The sequence below is a fragment of the Thamnophis sirtalis genome, unplaced genomic scaffold, assembly GCF_051295495.1.
Source record: "Thamnophis sirtalis isolate CommonGarterSnake01/CBP01778 unplaced genomic scaffold, rThaSir2_p1.2 scaffold_7, whole genome shotgun sequence".
NCBI classification, from domain to species: Eukaryota; Metazoa; Chordata; class Lepidosauria; order Squamata; family Natricidae; genus Thamnophis; species Thamnophis sirtalis.
The window spans coordinates 66,551,119-66,576,632 of NW_028261387.1; the positions used below are offsets into that span (position 1 = coordinate 66,551,119).

Sequence of the window (25,514 nt, forward strand, 5' to 3'; positions counted from 1 at the left end):
TGCTGCCAGACAGGACCTTCGCTGGATTGTAGATAGCAGTCACTGAATAAAGAGCTGTTGTTACTGAGCCTGAGTCTGCCTCCTCCGTTCACCCTGTCTAACAACTACAATCCCAATCAAACCAATATTCAAGGGCAGTTTAAGAATAGACTTGAGAGTCTCATTTTCACTTGCATTGGATTAACCCATGAGCTGATAGTTTAATGCAAACTAAAATTCTAAAGGTACCTACATTCTCCAAAAGTTGGAATTTTTAATGTGACAGAAAGCAGTTTTATGAAATCCATAATTCAAGACCAGCCATATCAATAATATTTGAACTAAATAGAAATGGAGGTGAAATTACATTTAAAGTGCAACCTTGGCAATCTACAAAGGCTTTTTTTTTAGGCTCTTAGCCCTAAAAAGCTTTTCAGATTTATCCTGCAATCAGTGATGTTGCTGTGCAATCACTAGGTGGCTCCCTCCCCAAAAAAAGAGGCCTGCAGCTTTCTAATTTCAGACAAACTACTCTAGTAAACCCAATCCTATAATTTTGCCAACAGTTACTAGCAGTACAGGAGAAATAGGGAAAGCCAAATCTTCTTCTAGCCAAACTTAACTTCTTGTGACTTCATGGACATAGTTTTCTTGACAAAAGCTCTTCAATTTGTCACTGACATCATTTAAAATATTTTTTTGAAATTTCCAATGTAGTCTACAGTCTGAATGTTTCCTAGAAAATTCCCATTCAAATACACACCACCAGTTCCAGCTTGCTTAGCTTCTGATCTGCTGAAGCTTCCTAGGAAAAACAGCCTTTGATAACTTCTGCAGCTGGAAACTTTGCTAAGTCAACAACTGTCTTTTTCAGCAAAGCTCATTCTTTTCCTGGAATATGTAATTCAGCTGTTGAAAAACTAGAGCCAAAATGATAAAGGGCGCTGGTTTGACTGAGTCGTTGTAAAATGTCCATCTAATCTATAAGACAAAGTCATAACTGTCACATTTCAAGTTACTACAATAGTCCTTAGTTAGTGACCACAATTGGGATAGGTAAGTTGGTCACTAATCACATGATTGCAACTTGCAGTTTTATTAAAGGGTTGGAAATTCAACTAAACTGACCAACACCAATAAGCACCAATAAGCTGTTGTTTTGACCACTGAAAAAGGCAGAAAAGAGTACAGCAGAAAACTAATTTTTAAGGCAGTTGAAAGACCTACTACACATTCCAAGCTCATGCAGCAATAGATGTTGTTTATAGGATCTCAGCAAAGATTAATGTTTAATTTCTAAGCCATTAAGTGTTCTTGGCATAGTTACTTAGCCTAACTTACCTCAGGTTGTTCTCAGAATAAAGTGGGGAGTAGCATTCTCAGTAGCTAGAAGCTATAAATACATCAAGTACATGTGAGACGCTTCTCTTCAAATCCTTCTCATCCAGAAGCCTGAACCAGAGTTTCACTTTGCCTTCTAACCACAAATACAAGTAACGTCATTCTGTGTTGAGACCCTAAAGTTGCTTCTCCAAAAGGCAGCTGTACTTTTGGTGGGTTTTTTTCCTTCACAATGTTTTGATTCTCACCCAAGAAGTTTTTCCGGTTCAGACTGAGAACCTACACAGACATTTTATGATGAGAACATTCTCCCCATGTTCAGCGTCACTTCCCTGGCACTGGGGCAGGGGAACAACATGGCTAAGCCTCAAAGTGTTTATCAGTGTACAAACAAAACGTGAAATCATTTGGGATTCCTGACTTGGAAAGTCATCTTAAATTAAAGATTTAATTCAGCAAATCAGCATTTTCAGTGAATCATAACAAAGCCAGCCTTATATATCAAGCACATGTGATCCACCAAAGTGTATACAGTAGTACAAATATGTTAATTTTTAAGATGACACTTCTGCTGTCATTGACCAGTTTTTCCAGTTGTGCTGCAGCCAAGTAACAGCCAACTGAAAGCTGTTCAGGACCGGCTAAAAGAGAAGTATTAATTATAATAAATTGCTATTAAATAAACGAATAAACAAATGTCCTTTGTGGGATTATTTCTAGATGAACACCTGGCAATGCTTTTTAATAGTGTGTGCGTGCGCGTGTGTTTTACTTATTATCTGAGGACATCTGCTCTTCATGCATATTTTATAACATTTTCCTGGACGCGGCTTAATTCTTTCTCCGTGGGGATGGGGGGTGGGGGGTGGGGGAGCGAGTCTGCTGGCCGAGAGTGCCAGCAAGATCGCCGAGGGCAGCCCGGGGTTGAGGCCGGTGCGCCCCTGGCAACGAGGCCGCACTGCAGAAGGGGCGGGATCGCGCGCCTCCCCTTTAAGGAGGTTGTGGGATGAAGTCACCGCTGCGCTGCCACCTTCGGGGATCGGTGTGGCTCAGTTATCCGATCGGGAGCAGACGGCGTCAGCCGACCGAGGAAGAGGAGGCGCGCGCCGCGGCACTTGTTTTCGGGGGCTCCGGAGATCTCCCCTGCCTTCCCCAAGGCGGCGACAGCGTTTTCTGAGTCTTATCGACGACCTTCTCGCCCGTGCCGAGGCGCGGTGGTCTCGGTATTGTCCGGTTCCCGGCCGCGATGCCTTCGGACCGGCCTTTCAAGCAGCGGCGGAGCTTTTGTAAGTCCTGACTCGATTTTTTTTTTTGGGGGGGGGGGAAGAGTCCGAACGCCGTGGAGAAAGAACGGCGGCTGGGAAAGAAGCCAAATTGGGGGACTGGCTGGCGTCCAGGATCATCTCCCCTCACCTCATCCCAGCCACCACCCCCTGGAACGAGCACCGGAGGACCGAGTCCTGGAGGGGTGTGTGTGTGAAGATAGTTTGGGGGCAGGTGCCCAGCGGTGTCGCCTTCGCCCCCTCAAAATTGGGGCACAGAGGATTCTTGTTTGCTTCTCTATTTTCCCCGGAGATGCTCCACCCCCTCCCCAATTCCCACACTCCCATCCTGGAGGGTTTGGCGATCCGGATTGGAGAGGGTCGCTGCGGGGTTAGAAACGAGGGGAATCCGTGTTCGTTCGCCTACAAGGTGCCCTCCCAAAAGAGGACATTCGGCCCATCACCTCGATGGGAAACCTTCGACCAGCGGGACTGGTCCGGTGGGGATGATGAGGGGCCTTGTGGTTCGACACAATCCGAGGACCCCTCCTTGGAGAAGACGACTGGGGGAGTGGAAAAGAAAGAATCTGCCGCCATTGGATTCTATCTTCAGACTTAGCTGCCAGCCAAGAAACGCTCTCTTGTTCTGGCAGATCGAAACAGATTCGGGCCTGGGTTGTTTGTTTTTTGGTAATAATTATCTCCTCGCTTCGGCGCTTTGTCTTGGCGACAAGAACGCACAATGCCGCTTACGCTCTTGGGCGCACCCAAGAAAGGCACTTGCTCCACCGGGGATGGGAAACTGAGCCCCCTCGGAGGCCTGCCTAGCATTGTGCGGGGCACAATACGGCAGCATCTTGAAACTTATCTTGCGTTTTCATGGCTTATTCACGGTTAATCTAACCCCGATTTCCTCGATTCAAGTCTCTGGAACAGCAGACTAAAACGTGCCAGGGCTGCTACTCCGGGCTGGGTCGTGCAAACCGACACTGGCTGCAGGTTCAGGCCCTTGGAGAGGGCGAGGGGAGGGTACCCAAAACACTGCTTTAGTCGCTAGTTGCCCAAATCCCGAAGATCGATTAACTCGGGAGACTCACAAGCGGCCAAGCAACCCGTTGAGTCTTTGTTTAGCTCAGCTCCCAAGTTTCCTACTGGGCAGCCAAAGGAAGCAGGAAAGAAGACGGCGGAGGTAATTGGCAGCCGACGACGAGATGTCGTGCCCTGCTGGTGATGTAATGCCTGCCAATGGGATTCGGGGAAGGTCCCTGCGTTTCGTCGATAGGCTTTGGAGAGCAGAGCTGGAAAATAGGCCCGGCTTGGAAGAAGCCAAACTGAGGGTGGGGAGGGGGTGGAGGGGGGAGAAGCGGGGTAGGTTTTCAGGAAGAAACGTACGCTGAAGAGAGACTATGCTCCCCTTCTGGTGGAAAACTTTATTGGGTCCAAGACGGTAGGCGTGGCCTTTCCTGCTTTATTGACAGTCTAGTTATGTTTATGCTCTTAGTACAGTGTTTCCACATCCTGTGAGTCAAGTATAAAGGGCTTTATATAATAAGAACTTAAGAAGCAATCTTCACTGTTGTTCCTTTTTCACTGTAAAATAAAAATAATGCAGAAACCAAAGGGAGGGATCAGTTCTTGTCCCCCCCCCATAGAATAGAATAGAATAGAATAGAATTCTTTATTGGCCAAGTGTGATTCCTCACAAATCATAAGGTACAGCACTTAATGATAGTCATAGGGTACAAATAAGCAATCAGGAAACAATCAATATCCATATAAATCGTAAGGATACAAGCAGTGTATTAGAATAAGAAGTTAGTGGAAATTATGGTATGAAATGTGGGTGCATTTTATATGGGAGAGTTTGCCTTCTATACAAAGTTAGAATCCTCAATGCTATCAAGGAGTCTTCAACCCAACTGCCTTAAAACTTTTTTCAGGCATTGAAAACACATTTTACGGCACTTATTTACAATACCTCCGATCATTGGTCATTTTAAACTACAGGTAGTCCTTGATTTATGACCACAATTGAGCCCACAATTTCTGTTGTAAACTGATACATTTGTTAAGTGAGTTTTGCCCCACTTTATGAACTTTCTTGCCAAAGTTGCTAAGTGAATCCCTGCAGTTGTTAAGTGAACCTGGTTTCCCCATTGAGTTTGCTTGTCAGAAGGTCGCAAAAGGTGGTCACATGATTCACATGAGTGGAAATTTTGAGTAGTTTGGAGAACCGATAAATACCACCTCTGACTGGTCCCACCCCCATCTATTCTCTGCCTCCCAAGTCTCAGTTGATCGGGAGGAAATGGGGATTTTCCAGTAACCTTCCCCTGGAGTGGGGTGGGAATGGAGATTTTACAGTATCCTTCCCCTGCCATGCCCACCAAGCCATGCCATGCCCACCAAGCCATGCCATGCCCACCAAGCCATGCCATGCCCACCAAGCCACACCCACAGAACCAGTAGTAAAAAAAATGAATCCCACCACTGCACTGCAGCCATCATAAATAGGAACCAAGCACCTGCATTTTGATCATGTGGCCATGGAGATGCTGCAATGGTTGTAAGTGAAAAATTGACACTATTTTCAGTTCCATTGTAACTTCAGTCACTATAAACAAACTGTTGTAAGTCAAGGACTACCTGTAGCAATTTAACTTAGATATGTATTATTTATTTTTTGTGTGCTGCTACTGACCTTTGGAGTGTACGTACTTTAAATGTGATGCTGACAATCTCTTCTTGGTCTCTCTCTGGACAAGTCCCTACACTTTTCTTGGCCAGATTTCTGAAATGGTTTGTCATTGCCTACATCCTAGACTAGCATGGCTGTCTGTCCAACCTTTTGGCTGGCATGGGCTGCACTGAGTGAAGAGGAATTGTCTTGAGCCACAAATAAAATATATGATATAGTTAATTATATAAATAACAAACTTCCTTTATTTTAAGCATTTTTTAAATTATCTTATAGGACCATGTTACTAGCTGTCCAGGGCCATATTTGGCCAATGAGCAGCAGGTTGGACATGTCTGTCCTTGAGTTAAGAAAAAATAGGAAATCACACAGCTGGCTTTTTGCTTAAGGCAAGACTGGAATTTGCTGGTGTTTTAACCACTACACCAAATTGTAACTACTGTTAGTAGTTCTTAAGAACATTATAATATAGATCTGGATATAGGAAATCAGTTTGAGTAATTAAGGTGAACAGTTCAAGAGCAGGCCTTGTAATTTTCTAGATACCTATGCAACACATATTAAATCTTTCCTTCAGTGAATCCTCCTCCTCTCTCCAGGTTAAATGATATTGGCTCTTATTTCAAATTCCCTGATTTCACACACACACCCAAACATTCTATTTTGGCCATCAGGTGGTATGAAAGCTGACCAAAAGGAAACAAGTTATATGCACACTTGATTGTGTCCCCCCCTAGCATAGGATTTATGTAGTAGGGAGGCTTTTTTAAAAGTTATCCCTTAAGGGCCTTGTTGAGATGAAGTGGAATACTGTAAGAGATTACTGATTGTATGTTTTCATCTTTGGGAGATTTGTAAGAGTTTGCAAGAACAGTTACTAATCAGATCTGCATTTAATAAAAAAATGCCAGTGAGTAATAAACATTTTCTTGTATTCTGAATTCCAGGTTGTCATTTGTTTGTGTAGGACAAAGCAGCTATCTGTATCCTCTATTGCTCTAAAGTTTCTTGTTCTAACGCCCCTTTGTCACATTTCCAACCCAGCTCAATAAGAATTTTCACAGCTGGTTGATAGGCACAGATCTATTGTCTTTTTTTTTCCATTTCCACTACATCAAACCCTCTTTTTGAAAATATATTTCGCTAAAAATCAGCTTATTATTCATTTAAGTAAGCTTTATAATTGCAGTGGAAAACCTGAGACTTGGAAAACAATTAAACCATTATATAAGTTTTAAAACAAAGTATATATTTATTTGAAATACCAAATTTAGAGATATTGTATGATAGCAGAGGTACGCTTTTAAACAAGGAGGTTTTATATTCTATAACAGTAGAGAATGTTGTGCTTTCTAAATGTTTTGAACTGTGGCTCCTTGCATTCTTCGTAGGATTATATTTACAATAATAAATTCCATCGTAACATCTTAACACATTTATAATCCTATTAATTTTTCTGCCACATTGTCCAGTTTATCAAATACATGAAATATCTTGAAGGAAGAGTATTCCATATATACATTTATTGTTGGAAAAAAATGAAGGAATAATAAAACAAAAGGTCAAAGGAAAATGAAATGTGTAAAAATTACCTTTAGATAGTGACCATTCACAATCCAGTTATTGGACATTGTATGAGCACTTTAATAGGATAAATAATTTGGTTAGTTTAATTCAATGTAAAATTATTTAAACTTTTACAATGAATTCTACTTCAGCTATACTGTTTTGAGACAAGCCATTGTAATTCATTTCTTCATGTCCTGGGAGTGGAAGTCACAATGCAGTGTCTAGAGGGTACCAAAGAGCTCTAATGGGTGAATTATAATTGTATGCCACTGAATTTACATGATTGTAATTGCATTGTTTTGGCATTAAAGGTCCTTTTAATTATTCATGGCATGAATACATTTTGGGATCCTGAATCTCTACTACTCAAAGTGTCCTTGAGAGGATTATAAATAATAAGTGGAAAAGGAGCTTCATTTATTTCATTCCTTATCCTGTTTTCTACCCTGCAAACTACTCAAGACATCCACTTTCTTTCTTTCTTGATATTCAGAAGCTGATCTTCCAAGTTGCCCCGGGTAAATTTTATCATTGCAAATAGGCAGATAACACTTTAAGCATTTTCAGCCTCAAATATATTATGTGGAAGATACTGTTATCATTTGCCTTTTGTAGATGGAGGATTTGGGATAAGGAGGGATGAATGGAATTGAACTGCTTACTGATGACATCATGAAATGCAACTGGTAACTGTTTAGGGAAATGATGCCACTTGTCTTTTTGTTGTTGTTGTTGTTGTTGTTGTTGTTGTTGTTGTTATCTGAGGTCAGGAGCGAAAGAGATACTGCCAATTTGTGACCAGATTCCATGACTGATTGGGGGAAGAGGTGATATTGAAATGAACTTAAGGCTTCAATTTTGTACAGAGCTGCCACTCTTGGAATTTAAGTTCTGCATTGCTTAAAGACAAGCCACAGCTGAAAATTCATAGATGGCAGCATTAAGTAGGACACTAGCAAGTATAGTTTGTATGTGCATTTACTTTGGCCAGTTGAAGATTTGATCAATCCTCCTATGTTGCTTTACTCCTCATAAGCAATTACTGTGTGTAATCTCATTCTTGATAAAGTTTTATCAAGAATGTGTACTGTATAACCTCTATGCTAATTGGTTTGGCCTTTAGCCTATTAACCCTGTTAATGTTGTTGTCTGCTAAATGCTGTGTCCTTTTTTATTCATATATTCATATCTTGCCTTACATTCAGAAGCTGAAAGCGGCTTTTATAGAAAACATTTATCTTTATTCGCGTTTCAGCCAAAGAGTCTGGTGGCTTTTTAAAGGACAACATATCTATTATTGTGTAAGGTCACACAGCATTAAATGTGTTGGTTTTCAGAAGTTTTAAAACTGCAAGAGTCTGCGATTTTGACTTCCTCTTGAATCCAGATGTGCAGCCTCCAACCTGCAGAATTCCCAGCAGTGTCCCTTGCAGGCCAGGAAATATTAACTATATTCTTAGATATGGATTGCCTAGGTTGGGAGGAAGAGTTTTGCTATATAGAGAGAGAAGATACACTCGAGGAAATCTGTTTTCCTCTCGTCTTGTGGATTGTCATTATAACCCTGACCCTTCCACATGCCACAACTCTGAGTGCACCTCAAGCAGTTTGTTGTTGTTACACTCTGACTCACCCCGACATTGACAAAAACTCTGTAGCAAGAGAGAATAACAAACCCAGAGAAAACACGTGCCATGCCCTGTTACTCCATCTCCCCCTTTCAGCTTCACTTCTCTATGGAGCAGTGGATCTCCTTCAGAAAAATAACAGGCCGAGACGCTCCCTTCCTCCCTGCTGCCCTTTGCTAGCAGCAACATGGCTTGGATGCCACAGGGGTGGAGCAGGCAGATGGTGCTTGGTCTGCCTCCAGTTACTCTCCCTAACTGTCCCAGCTCAAAAGCAAACAGGATGAAAATAGCTCAAAAGCAGCAGGGGTGGGTGGGGGATGTGAGCCCAGGCAGCTGCAACTGTTGAGTGCCTTTCAGCTTATTTTCCATATATCTTTTTTTTTTTTTTTTGCTTCCTCAGCTGACTGGCTTTCTCTGTTTTCTGGGAAGAAAGGCAGAGGGAAAGAGGGTCAGCCGGATAGCTCTATAGAGCCACAATTATGGGCAAGGGGTAGAAAAGGGGGAGGATCTTTAAGAAGCCGAGTAATATCCATGAAAGAAAATGCCTTTCGATCAAATGTCCTCTGGGCTTCAGCATTTTTCAGGCTGCAAAATTTGTAGCATTAGACTAGCCTGAACAGTGTAAACCTGGCAGTGACATAACTGAATGTTGACAAAGCACTTGAAAAACACTCTTACCTGCCCTTAGGTGCACTGCACTTAAAATTTGTTGACAAGGGGTTTCTAGAAAGAATTGTTTTTTTAAAAAGTTCCTTTTAGTATTTTGTATCATTGCTTTCATCATGAAGTTAGTTTTTAAACTTTTAAGGTAAACTAGGACGATGAATGGCGAACCTGTGACACGCGTGTCAGAGGTTGCATGCTGCGGTGTCTCTGAGGGCATATGAGCCATTGCCAGAGCAATAAAAATTGCGCAGAAGCAAAAACCGTTTTGGGGATGTGGCAGGCCTGGGTTGCTGCCGGTTCCCGTGACCCAGGCCGCCAAAGCACTACTGGTTCAGCCAAACTGATCCGAACCAGTAGGAATCACCACTGGTTGTCGCCCCAGTTCAGCTCCACCATGCATGCGTGCGCCCGCTGGTCTTTGGGTCTCTGCTGCGCATGCGCATGGTGCCTGCGAGGGGGTGCATGCGCGGGGCCACTCACGCTTTGGGCACTTGGTCCGGAAAAGGTTATCCATCACTGAACTAGGAAATAATCGGATTGTTTCATCTTTTTTGTGATCTTTTTTTGTAAGCCACTCTGTGAGCGAGATGGGTGGTCTCCAAATTTGATACCAACAAATAAATACATAAAATTAATGCAAAGATTTTAAATGTAGTCTGGCTTGGTTTGAGGGTGGGGATTGGTTAGATTTTCATTGTTCTTGTACTTTAGCAATATTGCTGACATTTGATCTCGAAAGAAAGTCCCCAGGGCAGCATCTTTCCTTTTAGTATTGTCACATGGCAACCTCTGTTGTTGTATTGTGCAAGTCTGTGAAATGCTTCAAATGGAAGCACTTCCTTGATGGAAACTCAACAGCGGCCCAGAAATAAAAATGAAGCAAAAAACAGCAAAAAACACATACATTTTCATAATCAAATGGAGGGATTATCCCACAGCTTTTTTTTTAACTAATGGTTTTGTTTTCAATTATTAAATATTTCTCAATCCTTCTAAGTGTTTGCTCTTTTCCTCATATCCGCATCCCCAACTTCAAGAAAATCTTAGCCTGAAATTTAATGCACAAAGCGAGTTGCTTCAGATAATTTGCTAGGCCATTATGTTTGCTTGATTAGGTTTAATATGAGATGTGTATCTTACCGTGTTTCCCCGAAAATAAGAATCTTCCAGCAGCAGCTGCTCTAGGAGTGCGATCTATGGTTGTGGGCTGGCTGCCGGACAGAGAGTCTTCCAAACAGAGAGTCTTCCAGCAGCCAGCCCACAACAATAGATCACACTCCTAGAGCGGCTGTTGCTGGAAGACTCAGCAGCTAAATTTTGAAGTTTGGAAGCCGGAGAAGAAATTATGCTCGGAGCGCGCCGGCACCCTGGTCCTGCAGGGAGATCTGGGCCAGGGCATGGTGAGGCTGGCAAGGCATGCTTGCCGGGGGCAGAATAGGCGCTCGTGCAACCCCCCTCTCCAGCAAGGCAGAGCTCCATGCACTGACCTAGGGGGTATCCCTCATGTGCCAAGCCGCGGGAGCTGGGGGGTGGGCAGAGCGCCACGTGGCTTGGTGCTTTAGGGATACCCCTAGGTCAGTGAATGGCGTTCTGCCCGACTGGAGAGAGGGTTTCCCGGGTGGCTGCTCATGAGCATGGTCACCTCATGGCTGCTTCGCCCCTGAGGCTGTGCCCGGCTCTTCGGGAGCCCGCTCACAAGGGAACAGCCACCTGGCAACTCCCCCCTCCAGCCAGGAAGAATGCCACTCCCCAATCTAGTGGTATCTCGAAGGTGCCAAGCAATGTGGGCGCCTTTCCCCCCCGTGGCTTGGTGCCTTCGGGATACCGCTAGGTCAGTGAGCGATGCTCTGCCTGGCTGGAGGGGGGGTTGTCCAGGGGGCTTATTTTTGGGGGTGGGCTTATATTTTTGCCCACGCGAAAAATGTGGTAAGGTGTTAGTTTCAGGACAGGTCGTATTTTCGGGGAAACATGGTACCTTATTGTCATTTAAGATTTTTCATTATGTGTGAATTAAGCCACAGTGACTTAGTAGATGTCCCATCTCTCATTTGAGAGCTTAAGATAGCATATTCAACAACTCAGTGCAGTGGGTTGGACAGAGAGCCTCAAGTCACCCAATGTGTTTTTATAACTGTGCATTGACCAGAATGTGGGTTTCTCAACTCTTAATCCACTACCTTAAACACGACACTACATCTGTTTTACCACATTCTTATATTTCTGGAATATCTCAACCTTCCTCTCAGAAGCATAAGTTAAAACAACAGTACATAAGGTAGTTTGGGCCAAAAGAAAATAAGTGTTCTAAAGTCAAATAATGGGGCTTCTGTTTTCAACTCCAAATTCCTAAGAAGTTTTATTATTACTATAGTAATGTCTTTTTTAAAAAAAACCAAGGCTTTTTTTAAAAACCAAGACAAAGACACTGCTTTGTCCTTCTTCACTTTGGAAGAGTGAAAGAAAGCTCTTGTGCTCTATGTTTTGGCACACATACATAAACTCGTAGAATATCTGCAGGGTGGCACATTACCTTAAGGTGGCATTCAGCAGCTGATGGTGTGGCATTCTGAAGAACTACATTGAACAGAGCCTTTCTTGAGGCTTCACACAGGCCTGAAAGCTGGCTACTGTATTTTTTGGTCTATAAGACACACTTCCCCCCCCTCCCCAAAAGTGGGTGGAAATCTGTGCGTATTCTGGGAGGCCAATCCAACCACCAATTAGCTGCTTGTGCTGAAGACTGTGCTGAAGCTGACCTGGCTGTTCTCCATAGTGAGGGGAGGAGTATCCAGGATGGATTGACCTTGTCCTCCCGTTGATTGGACTGAGTCAGATAAGCTCTTTGGAACACGCCCCTGGTCTACCAGGTACTGCCCACTTATCGACTCAGTCCCTCAACTGGACAGTTTGCCATCCTGGATCTCCGTTAAACTTGGAAAAAATTCAAAAGGATGCTGAAAAAAGCCAAACAGAATTGCCACCCTGCCGTAAGCAGCCTCCTTCGAGCAGGACAACTCCCTGATGCTGAGAAAGGACTGCTGCAAGTCCTCAGGTGGCACGCTGACCAGGCCACTGAGTGAGACCAGGGTCACTTAGTGAGGACTTCTGCCGGGCAAGCCAGAGGCCAAAGGCACAAGCCTTATCAAGGCAAGTCTTGTCACAGAGGCTCTATCGGCACCGGAGTGCTCCGCCGCTCCCCACAAGGGTGGAGCGGCGAACCGCGGCTTTTCCAAGCGCCGCGGAGCATCCGCACCACTTCCACATGGCCCAATTCATCGGAGGAGACCACGAGCAGAGCCAGGCTACAGTGGCACCGGAAGGAGGCAAGTTCAGTTCAGTTCAGTTTATTTATAGGCCGCCCTTTTCCCTGAGGGGACTCAGGGCGGCTAACAACTTGTATGGAAGGGGAAGACATACAATAACAAAAAACACAATATATAATTAAAACCAAGCAACATTCATACAACATTCGGGTGGGGGCGGACTATGGTCTTACCCCCAGGCCTGACGGGATAGCCAGATCTTGAGGGCTGTGCGGAAGGTCTGAAGGGTGGTGAGGGTACGAATCTCCACGGGGAGATCGTTCCAGAGGGTCGGAGCTGCTACTGAAAAGGCTCTCCTCCGCGTAGTTGCCAGCCGGCACTGGCTGGCAGATGGCACTCGGAGGAGGCCTAATCTATGCGATCTTATGGGTCGAGAGGAGGTAATTGGCAGGAGGCGGTCTCCCAAGTACACAGATCCACTACCATGAAGGGCTTTGTAGGTAGTAAGAAGCACCTTGAAGCGCACACGGAGATCAACAGGTAGCCAGTGCAGCTCGCGGAGGATAGGTGTTATGTGGGCGAACCGAGGTGCACCCACAATCACTCGCGCGGCCGCATTCTGGACTAGCTGAAGCCGCCGGATGCTCTTCAAGGGCAGCCCCATGTAGAGCACATTGCAGTATTCCAGCCTAGAAGTCACGAGGGCGCGAGTGACTGTTGTGAGAGCCTCCCGGTTCAGGTAGGGTCGCAACTGGCGCACCAGGCGAACCTGGGCAAATGCCCCCCTGGTCACAGCCGACAGGTGGTGATCGAAGGTCAGCTGTGGATCCAGGAGGACTCCCAAGTTGCGAACCCTGTCTGAGGGGTGTAAAATTTGATCCCCCAGCCTGAGTGGTGGAACACTAGCCAAATTTTTGGGAGGGAAACACAACAGCCACTCGGTCTTTTCTGGGTTGAGTACAAGCTTGTTAGCCCTCATCCAGTCCCTAACAGCTTCAAGTCCCTGGTTCATCACGTCCACCGCTTCATTGAGTTGGCACGGGGCGGACAGATACAGCTGCGTATCGTCCGCATATTGGTGGTATCTTATCCCGTGCCTCCGAATGATCTCGCCCAGCGGTTTCATGTAGATGTTAAATAGTACGGGGGACAGGACCGACCCCTGCGGCACCCCATATGTTAGGGGCCTCATGGTCGATCTCTGTCCCCCGACCAACACCGACTGCGACCTGTCCGAGAGGTAGGAGGAGAACCACTGCAAAACAGTGCCTCCCACCCCCACCTCCCGCAGTCGTCGCAGAAGGATACCATGGTCGATGGTATCAAAAGCCGCCGAGAGGTCAAGGAGAACCAAGATGGAGGGGTGGCCTCCATCCCTGGCTCTCCAGAGATCATCGGTCAATGCGACCAAAGCGGTTTCTGTGCTGTAACCAGGTCTGAAGCCGGACTGGAAGGGGTCCAGATAGTCGGCTTCCTCCAAGGACCGCTGGAGCTGGTAGGCCACCACCTTCTCAACAACCTTCCCAATAAAGGGGAGGTTGGAGACTGGACGATAATTGTTAAGTACAGCTGGATCCAAAGATGGTTTCTTCAGGAGGGGTCTCACCACCGCCGTTTTAAGTGCGGCGGGGAAGTGCCCCTCCCGAAGCGAGGCGGTAATAACCGCTTGGATCCAGCCCCGTGTCACCTCCCTGCTGTTAGCAACCAGCCAGGAGGGACACGGGTCCAGTACACAGGTGGAGGCACTCACAGCCCTCATGGCCTTGTCCACGTCCCCGGGGGTAACATCCTGAAACTCAACCCAGCGATGGTCTACCAAATCGTCCTCTTGTGTCACGGCTGGCTCTGCAAAGGTGGAGTCCAAATCCGACCGAAACCGAGCAACTTTGTCCGCCAAGAACTGGGCATAGTCTTCAGCCCTACCCTGCAAGGGGTCCCCCGTATCCCTCTTATTTAAGAGGGAACGGGTTATCCTAAACAGGGCGGCTGGACGGGACTCGGCGGACGCAACCAAGGTGGCAATATAAGATCTCTTTGCTGCCCTAAGTGCCCTGATGTAATCCTTGGTGCAGGTTGTTAAGAGTGCTCGGTTCGATTCGGATTTATCGGACCTCCACTGGTGCTCTAGGCGTCTCCTCCGGCGCTTCCTCTCCCGGAGCTCCTCGGTGAACCAAGGAGGCCTCCGGGATCCGCCGCCTCGGGCAAGAGGAGAAGAAAACCATCGGCAAGGGTGCATGGCAGCTCCTCTGACCACAAGCTGCTTGGAAAAGCTTTTTAAAAGCAGCGCCCTTTGTTTCTGGCATGTGGCACCATTTTGAAGCCGAGAGGAAGCACGTGACCCAAGATGGTGGCGCCCAGCAGCTCTGACGAAGCCAGCAGGACCCAGGTAGCTGCAGCTACAGCCAGCAGCCCCACTGGAGGGGCAGAAGATCACCCAACCAGGTTAGTGGCCACCCCAGAGGTTGCCCAAAAGGGGGGGGGGAGCAAAGGCTAGAGCCAAGAAGAAGCACCTTTCCCCCAGGGCAGAGTTAGAGGCAGAGGGTGGTCCCAAGCCTTCCAAACCTTCTTCTAAATATGAGAAGCGAAGGCACCAGAAACTGGAGCGGATCTGCAAGAAGCAGACAGCCATAAGACTATCCCAGAGCCAGGAACAGAGGGGAAGGCTCCTGGAATTCCTTCAACCAGCGGGGCCACAGAGGAGGAACCTGCCTTGCAAGCAAGGATCCCTATTGACACTTCAGGTCTTTGGGGCCCTGCTCAGGGATGGCAACCCCCCCCCCACTGCTTCACTGGGGTAAGCCCTGCCCATGGGACTACCACCTCTGGATTCCCCCCTGCACAGGTGGACATGGGCACCAGCCAGCAACCCCCCATAGGAGTTCCCAACTTTCAGGACCTGATGATGCGGGCCTTCCAGCAGTGCATGGCAGCGGCATTCCAGCAGCTACAAATTTCAGCCACAGGTGGCATCTCCTCCTAGGGTTCCAGAGAGCCAAGTAGCACATGGGGAGGACCCTCCCAGCTCCCCAGCCTCATCCCAAGAGGACAGTGACCTGGAATGCGAGGAAATCGAAATTAGAGAGGATAAGCTATCTGAAGACGAAGGTATGCCCCCTCCTAAGCCGGTCTTTTCTGGGTTATTCCAGGCCTCATTGTACAAGTCACTTCTCTTCAAAGCCAAGGCAGCCGCCAAGCTTGGAAACAGAGCAGCAGAAGCACCGCCTCAGCGCCAGGGCTTCTCAGCAGAAACCATCTTCGATGAGCAGGCCCTTGAGACCGACACAGTGCCAGCCCCCAGGGCTTTTCTTGACCTGGTCAAGCACCAATGGGCATCTCCCACAGCAGGACCCACGCCCACGTCCACTAGTCTAATCCATCTAGGGGCTCTGATAGATACAGAGGCAGGCAAGTTTCCTCTGTCATCAGAAAGATAGCTCTCTCTAAGACAGCTAGCTGCTCAGGTAGCCAGGGAACGTAGGGTGTCCTTAGCCACTCTGACCAAACTGCTGGGCACCATGGTCTCTGCCATTGGCATTATCCCTTGGGCTCGCCTCCACACCAGAGACCTCCAATGGTTTATTTTGCCTTTCCAGCGAAGGCGCATAAGCTGTTCCCAGACCAAAGTCCTTCTCCCAGCTGCATCCTGCTATCTTAGAGGAGGTGACAGAGCACTTCGGTCACCCGGAGGTTGATCTATTCGCCACCCCTCTCAACACCCAACTTTCAAGGTTCTACTCCAGGTACTAGACATGGGGGGGTGGAGGGGGTGGATGCTCTCCGATGCCCGAAGCCTCGGGGACTCCTCTATGTCTATCCACCCTTGCCCCTGATTCCCAAGGTCATTCAAAAAATCCTTTGGGAGGGGGCAGAGGTGGTGCTGATTTCCCCTCACTGGCCCAGGAGGCTGTGGTTGGCCGATCTCCAATCGCTCTCAGTGGACAAGCTTTGGAGGATCCCCCAAGAGAGGATCTCCCTTAGCCAGGGGTTACTGGAGCACTCGGATCCCCAGTGGCTCCAGCTGACCGCTTGGCGCTTGAGCGGAGCATCCTGAGGGCAGACCACTTCTCCCCCAGGGTAATACAGACTATCCAGGCCGCCCGCAGACCCTCCATGGAACGCATTTACAGCGCGACCTGGCGTGCCTTCTCTACATGGTGCAGCTCCCGGAGGCACGATCCAGTGCGGGCCACTGTTCCACTAGTTCTGGACTTTCTCCAGATGGGCCTGGACAGAGGGTTAGCTCCCAATACAATTAGGAGACAAGTCTCGGCCATCTCATCGGTTCTTCTGTGTGGCAGGGCCCAGACACTGACTCACCACCCCATGGTCAGGCAATTCCTCAAAGGGGCATCCAACCTCAAACTGCCCACGGTACATAGGTACCCTTCCTGCGACTTGCACAAGGTATTGAACACTCTGACGGGTGCTCTGTTTGAACCATTACGAACAGTGTGACTAAAGTTTTTAACTCTTAAGGTGGTGTTTCTGGTGGCCGTCACATCCACCAGACAGATATCTGAACTGCAAGCACTGTCCACTAGGGAGGACCTCTGCATGTTTCACCAGGACAGAGTGGTGCTACGGTTGGACCCCTCCTTCATACCCAAGGTGTGTTCCTGCTTCTACTGCTCACAGGAGCTGATATTGCCCAACTTCTGTCCAGACCCTTCTCACCCGTTGGAGAGAAAGTGGCACACCTTAGACATAAGGAGGGCTCTGAGGATTTACCTCAGAAGAACCCGGCCAAATAGGAAATCCGAAGCCCTGTTCATCTCCTTCCAGGCGGGGCCTCTGGGCAACAAGGTGACTTCCACCACCATAGGCAGGTGGTTGGAACCTGCATTGCTATGGCTTACCAATCTCAGGGTCTGCAGTCACCGAGCCCTATCATAGCGCACTCCACACGAAGCGCGGCCACCTCTACAGCCTGGGCCACGCAGGCTTCATTGACTGAGATCTGTAGGGCATCCACATGTCTTCCCCCTCATCCTTCATGAGGAACTACAAGTTGGATTCCTTTGCCTCAGCGGAGGCATCGTTTGGTCGCAGGGTGTTACAGGCGGTTCACAGGGCAGGGGACACACCACACCAGGCATAGTTTGGCCATGTTCCCTTCATATGTTACCCTCCCTAGGGACGTGTAGGCTTTGGTACATCCCATCCTGGATACTCCTCCCCTCACTATGGAGAAAGGGCATTGGTACTTACCTGATACGCCTCTTCTCATAGTGGGAGAGGAGTATCCAGCCCCTCCCTGACATGGGGATGTAGCATGCATTATGTTGGTTGTTACACTGTTATGTTGAAGGTATGACTCAATAAAAGTTTGAAACTATAATAAAAGTCTGAAGTGGATGGCACGAGTCGGATAGAGTTCTTCGGGCAGTACCTGGTGCACCAGGGGTGTGTCCCAAAGAGCTTATCTGACTCAGTTCAATCAACGAGAGGACAAGGTCAACCCATCCTGGATACTCCTCCCCCACTATGAGAAGAGGCGTATCAGGTAAGTACCAACGCCCTTTTGCTGTTTGCTGTAAGGAGGCAAATTGCTGGGAGGCAAAGGCAGATTTTTTTTCTTGTTTTTCTCCCCAAAAGCTAGGTGTATCTTATGGTCCGGAGTGTCTTATAATGCAAAAGATACGGTATATTATTTATCTCACCTTTATTATTTTTATAAATAACTCAACATGGTGAACATACCTAATACTCCCTCCTCCTATTTTTTTCCCAAGAGGTGGATTGGGCTAGCCCAAAGTCACCCAGCTGGCTTTCACACCTAATATAAGACTAGAACTCACAGTCCCCCAGTTTCTAGCCTGGTGTCTTAACCATTAGACCAAACTGGCTCTTCAGTTTTCATTATATGACAGGTCTCAATATACGAGACCAAAGGTAAACAAATGTCTATTGGCAGGCAGTTTTATGTCCCAAGAGAATGGTTAAGAGAATATATGATTCAGAAAAATAATCTTGTGATCTGATGTTGTGTACCGCACGTCTATTTCACTCTGGTTTTTTTCCTCTGCCTGTTTGTAACTTCTTGAGTCAGGCGTAGAAAGCTGCTTTGTTATATGACTACCTGGTACTATACAGTCAATGCTACAGAAGTAAGCTATGTAATATATAAACAATGGTCATGAAAGGTATAAGATAATGATTGAAATCATAATTTCAGGCCAAAAGTGGCTTGAAAAAATGTCGTAATAGTTGTAATAGTTTTTTCTTGCTGATTCTTATTCTGCCAAATTTCATTCTATATGGGGACATGCATATATACCTGATCACAGTTCATATATAAATTATGTAATGTGTAAAGAATATAAATGGAGTTTAAGACACAGCTTAAGATACATAATGGTCTTCATCATTTCTTTAATCACCCACTGAAGCTAAATCAAGGACACTTGGGATGAAGGAGAGGAAGCACTATTGTGAAGTCCCTGGAAGAATGTGGTTGGCTACAGGCCTGCACAAAATGCTGATTGTCCTTTACTCTTACTGAGCAGTTTTTCTTACCATCTTCTTCATATAATAAGAGACTAGTATAGTGCCTTGCCAGGGCCACCTTACCAAGTTCAAATTATATACATTAAATTTAAACTATGAACCAAAAATCCTCATTTGTGTGCATGTGGCTGAGCCACCATTCCTTACTCTTCAGCTAAATTTTAAAGTATTTCTGAGAACTTAAAAGGCAGGATAAGAATGGATTTCTTATCCTGCCTTTTAAAGTATTTCTGAGAACTTAAAAGGCAGGATAAGAATGGATCATTTCAAAAGGCCATAATGAAATAGAGCCTCCAATGCCTTCTCAGTATTCCCATTTTTTTTCTTTTTTTTTTTTTGTGATCAGTCACAATGATTTACAGAAGTCTGGATACAACAGGACCAGTAATATGCATTGCAGTATCTGGGAGTAAATATTATTACAGGAAAAATATGGGAAGTATTTTCAAAGCTCAAGGTCTCCGTGAGTCCTGTTACTTTTATAGCTAGCTTAGGACAAAACGCTGAACTAAAATCAATCATCCAACAAGTTGTGGGGCCAACTGTAGATGTTGCCTTAGCTTGTTATATGATCACAGTAATCTTGTTTGTGAATTCAGGTTTAGCTTGTGCAGTAAATAAAGTCACTGAGTAATATGCTTTTGGGCATAATAGTACAATTCATTTATAAAATACTTGGGAGGCATCAGACATTCTGATTGGATTTTATTGTATTTTATTTATTGGGAAGAAATGCCCATTCAGCTTCTTTTGTGGCAACTGGCAGAATCCAACATGGCTGCTTTCAATTGACTGTCAGACTCTCATTTATAGGCTGTTGGTACACATGGCTAAGCATTTGCCCTAACAAATATGTGACTTGGTTATATAAAGTGCTTACTTGATATGTGCATATGCACTATTGAACATGTAGAAATTAGGGACAGAACAGTGGTTGTACCCCATGCTCCTTTCCAGATTTTCAATTTCTATTGTGGGTATAGCTGGATATTTCCACAGCATTTCCTTAATCCATTATGTTGATATGTACATACCAATTGCCTTTCTCTTTCAGAACTCTTGATTTTATACAATCAGTTTGCAGAGATTGTGAGAGAGAACATAGGTTTCCAAGTTGTCCTAGCCCTAACCCAGTGTTATCTTGGCTTACTTACAGGTCACTGTGTTCCTTTAGAAACTGTGACCATCAGATAAAATTATCTACTCTCTGCTATTTTCCTGATGGCTAGCTGTGGGCTGAAAACCTAAGACAGCTTTGTTTTTGCTAGTAGTTGGTTGACATTTCAATTTCTCTTCTCCCCTTGAACATGTGAGCAAATTGGAGGCTGAAATTGCTTGTCTCATGATAAGTGATCATGAAACCAGAGCTTTCCAAATGCCTTTGACTAGAGAACTTATTGGAAAGCACAAATGTTATGATAAAAAGAACTTCATCAGCGAGATCTCATTGTTTTCAAGTATATAAGTGTATGTGGTAATGACCTAAAGCTACTTAAAAGCAACCTGAGTAAGCCTGGGAATAAAGTAAGCTTTTTTTTTCAGATTTGGATTTATTTTCTTATTGGAAATATGCTGTTCCTGTTAGCCAGCAGTAAACTCCAGCCTTGAGGCTACATAATCAGATTTAATAAGTCACAATCTCAATCTCAAATGTGAAAATGTTGGCTTTGTTGCAGGATGCCCTGTGAAAGCCAAGGGTAAGAGATATATTGCTTACATGTTTATACATCAATAAATTAACTAATAAATAATATCTTCTGGTTTTTGTTGGTCAAAGAATCTGTGAATCTTGATAGCATGAAAACAGTTTTTATCATTAGATCTTTCCAAAATGAAGGATTTATAAATATTTTATTACTACTATTGCTTTGGGAAGCCCTTACTGATATCTCATCCCACTTGGTAGTGTCGAGTGAAATTGCAGGTTTGACAGCCCCCTAACATATTATTTCACAATATAAACCTGTAGAGAGGCCTCCACAACGATATCTTTTTTCTTTGTTTCCATTTGTTTTTAAAAAAGAAAAGCTTGCCTAAGGAAAAATTTATGAAACTTAAACCTGAAATTATTGTTTACAACTTCAGTTCACTAATACAGTAAAAGTATTGCCCATAAATATTTCTATCTCTCTCTGTGTGTGTGTGTGTGTGTGTGTGTGTCTGTCTGTCTGTCTGTCTACCTACCTACCTACCTACCTACCTACCTACCTACCTACCTACCTACCTACCTATCTATCTATCTATCTATCTATCTAATCTACCTACCTATCATTGTTCTTATACTTTTTAATAAACATTAGAGGACCCACATGATGGTCACAGGTAAATATTTTTAGTAATTGTTAGGAATATAATCTAATGGTTGGGTTGGCAATATATAAATCATGTAACAATGCTGTACCTGTTTCTTTAAATCATGCTGTAAATGTGATTGGTTGCTGTTTCCTCAATTGGCCATAAGATGGAGCCAGAATCACTGTTAGACGCTGATCTGATCTGAGTGTTTGGAAGCTGGCTGTTAGAAGTGCCTATAGTGATCAGCATGAGCTCTTGTAAGTTTTGCAACTGTTAGCAAACTTTGTGTACCGGACTGTTTGTATGATTATGGACTATGTTATTTGGATTATCTCTTAACCATAAGATGTTGATGACTGACTGTCTTAACCGTGCATGACTTGGACTGTTTGAAGGACTCTGATACCTCTATTTCCATGAAAGTAAAAGCCTATTTAAACTGCAGTGTCTCTGTATGCCAGTTTGTGTATTCTCCAACACCACTCTCACAACGCTTCTCTGAATACACTCGCTCTCCCAACGGGGAACTTACTGAACAGTAATGATTTTAAAAATTGAGTGATTTGACTCTGGAACATGACCAGCCACTCCCTGTTCTGGGTAATATGGTTGAGTAAAGGCAGAAGCCAATTCTTAGAATATGTAGAATGGGCTGTTCTAGGTGAAAACACTCCCAGAATCAGATTAGGCACATCTCTAATTTTTAGGCAGCTTCCAAACAATGACTCATGAATTCCAAAGGCTCTTTGGAAGCATCTAAGGCAATCAGTTTTATGTTAAGGTGGTAAATAGTTAATCAATATTTACAGGCAGGATATCAACTTTTAAGTCATATTATGTCAGATACTAGAAATGTGTCCTTCTAAGAATTCCTAGTTCTGTTTTCTAGTTGTTGATTTGGGAACCCTCAAGAGTTTGATATAAGATGGGTGACTATATAAACATTTTTAATAAACAAACTGTTGAGTCCTTGGTGTTCTCTGAGCTTGGTTGCTTTCTTGCAAATGTTTCATTACCAAACAAGGTAACATCAGGCTTGTTTGTCATCAAACAAACTGTATTTCTTTCCCTGTTGCATATGAAATGAGAAACCTACACAGTTGCTTAGAATATTTGTTTCAATCATTAATAAGTCAGCATCCTTCCTGGTACCAAAATATAAAGTTCACAAGAAACTCACAAAGCCAGTTCTGACTTTGTTCTTCAGTAATCTGGATCATTCATATTGTGGGAAAAAGGAAGATCCAGCATGTAATACTTGCACTAACTGAATAATTTGGCTAGCCTTCAATTAAGTGCTTGAATGTACATATTTAAGATTTCAAATTTATTTTAATCTCAGTACTTTGGCTGTAAATATTGTGCTGGCTAATAGCAATTGCTATCACCCCCTTTTTTAAGATAGCTTCTTGCAAAAATATTCACATGATCCTTTGGGAGTAAACAAACCACCTATAAGTCCTTAGCACTGACTTGTTGATCATGAGTTAGGGTGATGGTGTTGTGTTTTGCTTCCAGGAAACGAAACTGTTCTTGCATGTGAACAAGTGGAACAGTATCTGACACTGGGCAAAGTTAATAAGTTATCTTCCTTGCTGTTAATAATGAAATTTCTTGGAAACATAGCTTTGAGCTCTCTGCTTTTTATCAGCTCTCCCAGAATCCTTTTATTGCAGGTGATAGTTTTTAGTTTGTTTGCATTGGCCTTTCTGTGCTTCCAGGGCCTCTGTCTAGTCTACAGTATTGTGTTTCTAGACCTTGCCAGTCAGGTGCTATCCTCTTAGTCGAATCTAATTTATTACCTCTAAAAACTAGCTTGACTAGAAATATGTTTTGCAGCGAAACTTTTACTATGTAGTTCATTGACAGTGGCATTCCTCATCCTGGTTCAGGGGGCTGAGTCAAATGATCACATATGAAATATGCAGAAATGTACATGTGTTTTAGGAATTTTAACAAAACAGGTAAGCTTGAAGAGCTGAAAACGAACAACTTTGTTCAAAATAGGTTAGTGTTCCTATTTTGCAGAAGAAGGTTGTGAAATAAGCAAATTAACATGAAACTAGAAATGTTCAAGAATTGGAAATCGTTGCAGATCTGCTGGAAAGAATTAAATAGAACTGAGGTAGATCATATCTTATCTTCTGCTTACCTGTGAGGTAGAAGACTGAAAGATAGGAAAATTAAGGACAAGACTGCCTTTGGTCATTGTGGCCCCAAAACCCTCCAGAAAGGACAAGATTGAAAATAGTGGATTTTTATTGTTTGCTTGATTCATTTTTCAAGGCTTACTGAATAGTATAGCACCCATAGCATCCTTTTAAAGAAGGCAAAATAAAAACAAACAAAAAAAAAACAACCATGGGGGGGGGGCAGTCCTGTGTTTTGTGTTGATAGAAGCTGCGTAAAGAGCTCCCTTTTTGGAACAAAACAGGCTATATAATCCTTAAAATACATAATCTGATACTAAAATTATTGCTGCTCAAGTAAATATCTTGGCAGAAGGCAGGCCATAATTCATTTTACATTGCACTATGACAGATGCTTCAAGAACAGGTAGTTATTATTGCAGAATTTTATCTCTACCTTTCTTGATAGATTAAAAGGTATTGGATCCATTACATATAAGGTACAAATAGACCAGAGTAGTGGCCTAGTGGTAAACATGCTCACCCTCCCACTTGGAAGATTGAGGGTTCAATCCTAGGTAGTTGCAGATGTATCTCTCCCAGGGCGCAAAGAAAAAACATTTGCTATGAGCTCGGTATAGGTGTCAGGAAGGGCACCTGGCCAGTAAAAGCTCAGCTCCATCTAATCTCCCTGACTCTGTCCAGAATTAAGGGTCATAAAAAGAGAGTTATTTTTTTAATGTGAGGTGCAAATGGGTAGGGATTAGTAAATTCACATTCTTGGTGAACAGGTCAAGAGGGCTTGTATTCAGATGGCTTAAACAATTAAACATACTAAATATTCTTCTTTATAAGTATTACTGTTGACACCATGCCACTATATTTGGATTGGTAAGATTAATGTTTTTTTAATTTAAAAAACTGCTTAGAATCACCACTCCCTCTTCCATATTTTTTTCTGAGGTTTATAAAACTGTTGAATATGAACAGTAGGCTAGAAAATTATTTCGAATTCCTAAAATTAATTATGCTTCCTTTTTACAGCGGATCGTTGTAAAGAGGTACAGCAGATCCGAGAACAGCATCCAAACAAAATTCCAGTAAGTAAAGAAGATTATCTATGCTTTTAAATCAATTTATATAAATCCCTGAAACATAATAAGTGTCTGGTAGGTCATATGCCAGGATCATGAAGCATTCCCTGTTTTTTTCCACACTGACCATTTGATTGTATATATTGCTCAGTTTAGGGAGTGGCTTTATAAATGTTATTTTCTTTTTAAATGAGACTTTTTTTAAAAAAAATCATAAATATTTTGAATACAGTATATTGTCAGGGTATATCATTTACAAAAGAAAAACAAAGAGAAAACAAAATTAAATATTAACACATATACTAATAACAATAGTAATAATATAACAGAATAATTTTGGTTCAATTTCTTCTTTATATTAGTTTATTCATAATCCTGTTAATTATATAAGCATATTTATAATTATAAACCATCTTTATATTTAATTCATACATAGCACTAATCTTTCTTCATCTAATTTCTACCTCTTATCTCTAACCACTCATAAAATCTGTTCCATGTCAAATAATAGTATGCCTCTTTTTTGTCTTTTAATTTTCAAATCAATCTATCCATCTCTTCACAGTCTAACATTTTTCGAATTACATGCTCATCTGATGAAGTGTTCTTATTTTTCCAATATTGTGCAAACACAATCCTTGCTCTTGTTAATACATGCAAAACTAAATATATAGTCCCTTTATCATAACCCTATGGCATTATACCCAACAAAAATATTTCTGGTTTCAGATCTATATTTTGCTTAATCATATTTTCCAACCGCGTATGTATTTTGTTCCAATATTTTCTTGCTTTCATACAAGCCCACCACACATGATAATAAGTACCTGGGTTTTGATCTGGGTTCAATCAGAGTCACAGTACAATTGAATCCAGTCTTTGGGGGACAGGAAGAGTGTTACCCCTCAAGTCTCTGAAATATGTGGCAGAAGAGTGGTGATTGGGATGGTGTCAAGCTATGACATTTATCTCCTCTTACCAAGGCAGATCTCATGCCAAGTTAAGAACGAAGAGGAAGATGTTGCTTTTGGCCAGTCTCCTAATGGGAGTAAGGTTTGGCCAACTTTACTCTTGTAATAAATC

At 43.9% G+C, this 25,514-nt stretch overlaps 1 protein-coding gene across 1 annotated transcript in view; it reads left to right on the forward strand.

The window, feature by feature from the left end:
• Positions 1-2,321: 2,321 nt before the first annotated feature.
• The window catches only part of MAP1LC3A (microtubule associated protein 1 light chain 3 alpha), a 32,140-nt gene continuing 8,947 nt past the window's right edge, over positions 2,322-25,514 (forward strand). Inside the window, exons 1-2 of the mRNA XM_014053154.2 lie at positions 2,322-2,606; positions 24,382-24,437. Coding sequence (XP_013908629.1) covers positions 2,567-2,606; positions 24,382-24,437 — 96 coding nt within the window. The 5' untranslated portion in view covers positions 2,322-2,566. The remainder of the gene's footprint in view (positions 2,607-24,381; positions 24,438-25,514) is intronic.